This window comes from Schistocerca nitens, chromosome 3 (genome assembly GCF_023898315.1).
Source record: "Schistocerca nitens isolate TAMUIC-IGC-003100 chromosome 3, iqSchNite1.1, whole genome shotgun sequence".
Classification (NCBI taxonomy): Eukaryota; Metazoa; Arthropoda; class Insecta; order Orthoptera; family Acrididae; genus Schistocerca; species Schistocerca nitens.
In genome coordinates this window covers 437,969,556-437,975,555 of record NC_064616.1, presented here as the reverse complement: position 1 = coordinate 437,975,555, position 6,000 = coordinate 437,969,556, and the positions used below count along the sequence as shown (strand labels likewise).

The following is a 6,000-nucleotide window of genomic DNA, read 5'->3' as shown; positions in this document are numbered from 1 at the left end:
AAATGGGGGGCTCTCGTTTGAAAGTACAAAGTTGGCCTTGCCTACGCAGGAGGGATCGTTAGGAGGTTGCCAGATGTACCACACACAGATGTCCCCTTTAGTAGCACTAACTTTTATCCCACAAAAATTTTTTCGTATGATGGATCCACAAATAAAATTCACCTGAGAGGCAGGAAAGTGAAACAGTGCGTGTTAAGAAGATCCAGCAACCACGTTATAGAAGCGTGAAAACGAGACATCCACAAAAAATAAGTACAGACATTTACATACATAATCCGCCCACCATCCAACCACACTCGCTTTTTCATGTGTGTGTGTGTGTGTGTGTGTGTGTGTGTGTGTGAATTCCCAAAGGACCAAACTGCTGAGGTCATCGGTCCCTAGACTTACACACTGCCTAAACTAACTTATGCTATGAAGAACACACACAACCATTCCCGAGGGAGGACTCGAACCTACGGCGGGAGGGGTAGCGCAATCCGTGAAATGGGCCTCAAACCACGCGCCGCGCTTTATCACAAAGCCTTTTCACAGTCAGCATACAGTTGAACATACTTTTTGAAAACTAGTACTGCAACCTAGAAAATGCAAGTCAAAGAGTAAAATAACGAATCTTCGCTCAAAGCAGAACGTAATATCATGACAGTAGTGCTATAAAAAAATAGTTAACTTCATATGAGACCTAAAATTTGGCAATTTACGGAACAAAACATTGATAAACGATTACTAATTGCAGATGACGTAACACTCTTTTAAGTTATATTGCATAAAAATTTTGAAGTCTTATTTAACTGAGAGTAAATGAAAGTAATGAAGAAGGAGAAACTTCTCCGAAACTTACACGGGTGCTAAAACAGTGTTCACGACAGTACGATATTCCTTATTACGTATAAGGAAGCAAACACGGACGACAAAAGAGCTTCAATCACAAGATGATTATGGAAATGAATCTTTGTAACGTTTTCAGTATATATTCTTTTCGTATTCTTGTGGTCTGTGTAGCCAAATAGATTACGCAGATCAACAAAGCCTTAAGGCCAGCAACTCATATGTTCTTACCAAAAGGAGATATTACAAAGGGCAGTCAAACAGAAATGAGACAGACACGAAAACTTAAGTAAGCTGTTTAATATCTCAAAATTAATGGACGTAACTTCTAATACGTTTATCCTGCTTTGAAACAAGACGATCAGTGCCTTCATGGAAAAATGTTTGCAGTTGCCTATGGAACCATGACTGCACCCAGGCACGCACCTCTTCGTTCGCAGTGTCTTTCTCCAGTACTCCCAAAGCAAGTAAATCGCGTGGGGAAAGATTTTGACTCTCTGTAGGATGTGTAAGTGTTTTCCAGTGAAACTTCTGCAGCCTACTTGGAACAGCCTTGACAACATGGGGCTGGACAACATATTGCCAAAGTTGTCTGGACTAATACGTTTTCAGAAAACCGATTAATGATTCATTGAAAAACGTTGATAACGAGTTATTCAGGTGCTTTCTCTTTAACTGGATGATTTTTAGAACTTGTGTCGTCTGCAAACATTATTGGCTCTACTTGAATGTTAGGTGGAACCTTTCGGAGGTAATACATGATTTCCAAATTTCGACGGAGACCTTTTCGCCAGCAGATAGTCGAAAAGTTCATCTCCTTGTCCAGAATCTACGGTCACGGTAATTTTACGACCTTGGCCACGGACGCGCGTGAAACTGTATAGTTACGATGACACATTGTTAAGAGCGCGGACTCGCGGATGACATTGAAACTTGTCTGCGCGTTAGGTAAGCGGCTTTCTAGCAAGCCGCTCCAGCCGCGGCCAGTTCTCCACCAGAGAGCAGTGTGGGCGCCGGTGCGGGCGGCAGCAGTAAACATGTTCTACCGAGTGCGTAGTTCCAGCAGCGCTACTTCACCTCTTCGCGATTTGTTAATTATGCCGATTCCAACGCCTACGGAAGCTCGCTCCCTGTGGAACTGGAGATAATTTGTCGTTCGAAGTGTTATCTTAAAGAACAATGTACGTCTCTGCAGACTGGCATATGGTAAGGCACTAAATTAGGGCAGGCACGGTGATGGGTATTTCGGGAGTGGCAAGTAAAGAGCACGGCTGAGGTTCAAATAATCATCACTTTCTCTTCCCCTTCAAAGTTACTTGTGCTTCTTACGTGAGTAGTTGCCTTTAACACTGGAGTGCAACTGATGTGATTTCATTCGGAAGTTTGTGATGTATCCTTGCACCTTAGTTCGATATATTAGGGTTTAGTTGCGAATCCAGTTGAGTCATATGGCATTTACTCGTACGTTTTCACTGCAGTCTGTGCAGAATATTTTGTACGTATAGGCTTACCTGAACAGGCTGCGACGTGAACGTTTTAAAGACCAATAGTGTGAAGGCAAGCACTTGTGACATCGTTCTGTGGTTAGACAATGTTTTTTTAATGATTTTCCACAAATTTTGTTGTGTTACAAAACGCTTACTCCTGCCTAGTCCTAGATGAAACTGAATCATGGTTGTAGCTAAACTCCTGATAGCGAGAAGAAGTTTCTATGAATTGTTGCTTAGAAGACTTCAAGGAGCCGAGGAGTAGATGAAGCACAGTAACTGTAAAGCTGCGTTTTCCTACATGCATACTAATGCTTCTTTTTCGCGAAGTGTCATTTTCGTTTGCTAAATGTCTAGCGTAGGTGAATTTGTAGACTGCAGTATTTCGTTTGGAATATCGATAATAGACAAGTGAGATAGCGATTGTGGGTAACAGTACGGAATTCACTTCTCTATAAAGAGTGTCCCTATTCTTCCAATAGATCACTGTGCAGTGTCATGCAGCCTCACTTCGGGAGACATCTGGAACCGAATCCTAGAAAGGACCGATAATTTGGTGATTTACTGTTCGCCATCACCTCTCACCATCGAGCGACATATACTGATGAGAAAAATGTTTTCTGTCACCAGGAGTTGCAGTAGTACATTAGCAACCTTAACCACAGAAACAGATAGTTTGATTTAAAATACAAGCTTAACGGGAAAGACGATACAGAACCAAGTTCTGGGCTATGTGGTGCGTTAGGGTGCCATTACTTAGCCAATATGCGATACCCTTGAATTACCCTGAAGAAGAAAACGTGGTGCGTAAAATTAAATAATATCTTAGTTTATCATTTTTTCCTTCCCTTGCTAGGCTTCGTCAAGCATTTTGTCTGTTTTTGACATATTCCTGATATTAAATAGAAAAACCCTAAGTAAATGAAGCAAAGTGCAGGAGATCTCCACTAGAAATAATGTCATATCGAATGTTACTTAGCTCTGACGAAATTGTAGTCGGGCCCTCTACAGCAGCAGATATTCTCTTTCTTGGAATGAAGAATCCATGTCCACAGGGTGCGCGTACCCGAACACACATTATAACATGCATTGCATGTGTACTTTATTTCAATAAAATAACAGTCACTAATACGGTTTGTTAATAATCTGGTAGATGTGATGTATTTGTGTTTGTATCGTAATAAGTCACAGCTTAGCAGTAATTCAGATTTCTGAAATGTTAAATTCTGGTGACAAGAAGGGCTATGAAACGTTGAAATTTCTTCCCATCATAAGGATAGTGATGATAAGAATGATTGTATATTCCAAACAAAGAAAATTACTATTGTGTTTATTTTGGAGTATATGTATTCTTGGAACATAAACAGTAGTGCCCACAACGGATACTATGAATGACAGAAGCTGTAGATAAAATCCTTCCCGTAAGTTGTAGTCATCAATGTGGCCACGTGTCCACCAAAAGAAATTTTAAGCGCACTGGAGATAATTACACAATGAAAAGAAAAACATTTGGTACAGTGTCTATTGTGTTCAGTTGTTCTATAAGAGGAATCTGCAGTAAAGATAGATAGGTTGAATACAGGATAAATTTCAGATTAAAACCACAAGTAATTATGGCACATAAATAAGAAAGCTTAGCTACCAATTCCTATGATTTTATAAGTAGGTGGAAGAACACTCCTATCGAATCCATAGAGGAACACGAAATCACATGATTTGACTATAACTTAACCCGTATCCTCACGAGGCAAGTGTTAAAAAATGAAGGACCAGGCGTATCTATATGCCAGGAGCAACTGTAGATCTGTTGACAGATCTACGGAAACCTGAGAAGCGACAGCGTTAATTGAACAAAGGCTCTCGTCAGTGGGAAAAACGTCCGTAAAACCAGTAGATGGCAAGGTCAGCAAAAAACCGAGATCTTTGGCTGGTCTATGCACGTTTTCTTCCTTGCACGATTCCTAAATGATGATTAAGAGCTAATGTGGTTCGAGCGTCCAGCAGAACCGTTTATCGTAAGTAGATCAGGAAATGTTAAAGACACTTTCTAGTATCCTTGTGAACACCTCAGTTATAAATGTACAGTCTTCTAATATTCTTTCCCTTTCAGCTTTATTTTTTTGTGGTCATATAGTCGGGACCGTCAGAGGACCTAAATTAAACTTCAAACAAAATCTGAGGCGGTGGCACAATAGTGCTTGTTTTAAACGTACGGCTGTATCAGGTCACAGTACATCTACTGTAAGTTATAGTGCCTCGCTGAAGCCGAAATACAAGATTAATCTCGCAGTTTATCTCGTCTCTGACCTTTGTGAGTTTTCCGGCAGCTTGACTGTACACTGTGTATCTAACTGATGATTAATCAGTGAATTAAAAAGAGTGGTCTTTGTTGATATGGTTGTCGTTGTTGTTGTGTGGACGCAATTTTTTGCTTTTTTTGGAGCTAGTTTAAAAACTAGAAATAATTATACTTCTCAGCTCTTCGCTAAAATCAGTGTAGTAGACGAAGAACAGAAAATTTATGTGAAAGATCCAATAATACGATAAAAGCATTAAAAGTTGTGGCTCTTTGACCACCAATAGAAAACATAAGGGAGCAAGTCTCTCTGACCTTATTTACGTATGCTTTCTTTTCACTCGATTTCTATATGGTGAGTAAAATACACACACAGTTCAATGTTTAAAAATTCTGTAGTAGTCAGAGGATGAAATACTTCAAAGTAAGTAATGAAATAAAACGAGTTAACCTTTTTCTACAAATGGTTGTGATGAAAATCCTAAATAAAATGGGAAACAACCAATCACTCCTATGCAAGTTACTCACCTTTGCCATATTGTTATAGAGAACTGTGCTGTAATTTGACACTTCGTTGGAAACTCGTACAATCGTCGTCTACAATAGGAAGCGAGCCTGTAGGAAACTGTAGCACAGGAGAGAATGACGCTGAGTGTGATTCCTTGTGGGACGCTGCAACCCTATTCACACCGCTCTGCTACGAATTCCTCAACTCAGTATCTGAAATATACCTTAAAGGAATGAACCATAGAAAGACGGGTAGTCATCTACTTAAGCCGCATTGATGGAACTGTCTGACGATGAAATGTCTCCAAATGATCTCTTAGAACTTCTTCAAATCGAAAACGACAACTATGAACAGTTGCCTGCGTAGGTACGCCTCCAGCTGGGTCAAATTACCTATGGTGGAATCATATTTCTTGAATTGAAACTAGGGTCAAATAGAGAATCCAAAGAATATGGCAATTCACCACACATTCAAATAACTTTCCTACACTGTTCTTCAGAGGAAACCTACAATAGCCATTGACGCTAGTATCAAATGGTATTAGTACTTCGTAGTTCCATGAAACGGAATGAATGTCTGTCCTGTTTCAAATATCCTATTTAACACGGCAAAGAGGATTTCTTTTGCATTCCCTACGAGATGCCACAACTTGGTAACAGTGTACTGTGACCATGTGTCGTGTCACTAGTCAAAGACAATGCCGAATTCAGCTCCTCTATAGAAACCGGCATTTATAAACTTCCTTGGCGTCATATCGAAAGAGCAACCTGCCCGACTCGGCCACAGTGCTCTTACAATGGAGGACTATAATGAACGAATGATAGTAGCTATCAGTTTTACGAAATGTTCCTTATTTGCCTTAGTTATGTCTCCTTTGCTCG

General features: G+C 40.1%; 1 protein-coding gene across 3 annotated transcripts in view; it reads left to right on the top strand.

Annotated features, from left to right (window-relative positions):
* Window positions 1–1,833: 1,833 nt before the first annotated feature.
* Window positions 1,834–6,000, top strand: part of LOC126249621 (adenosine receptor A1-like) — a 167,005-nt gene continuing 162,838 nt past the window's right edge. For all 3 annotated transcript variants that reach the window (XM_049951293.1, XM_049951292.1, XM_049951291.1), the window contains exon 1: window positions 1,834–2,034. In XM_049951293.1, the coding sequence (XP_049807250.1) occupies window positions 2,008–2,034 (27 nt within the window). In that variant the 5' untranslated portion in view covers window positions 1,834–2,007. The remainder of the gene's footprint in view (window positions 2,035–6,000) is intronic.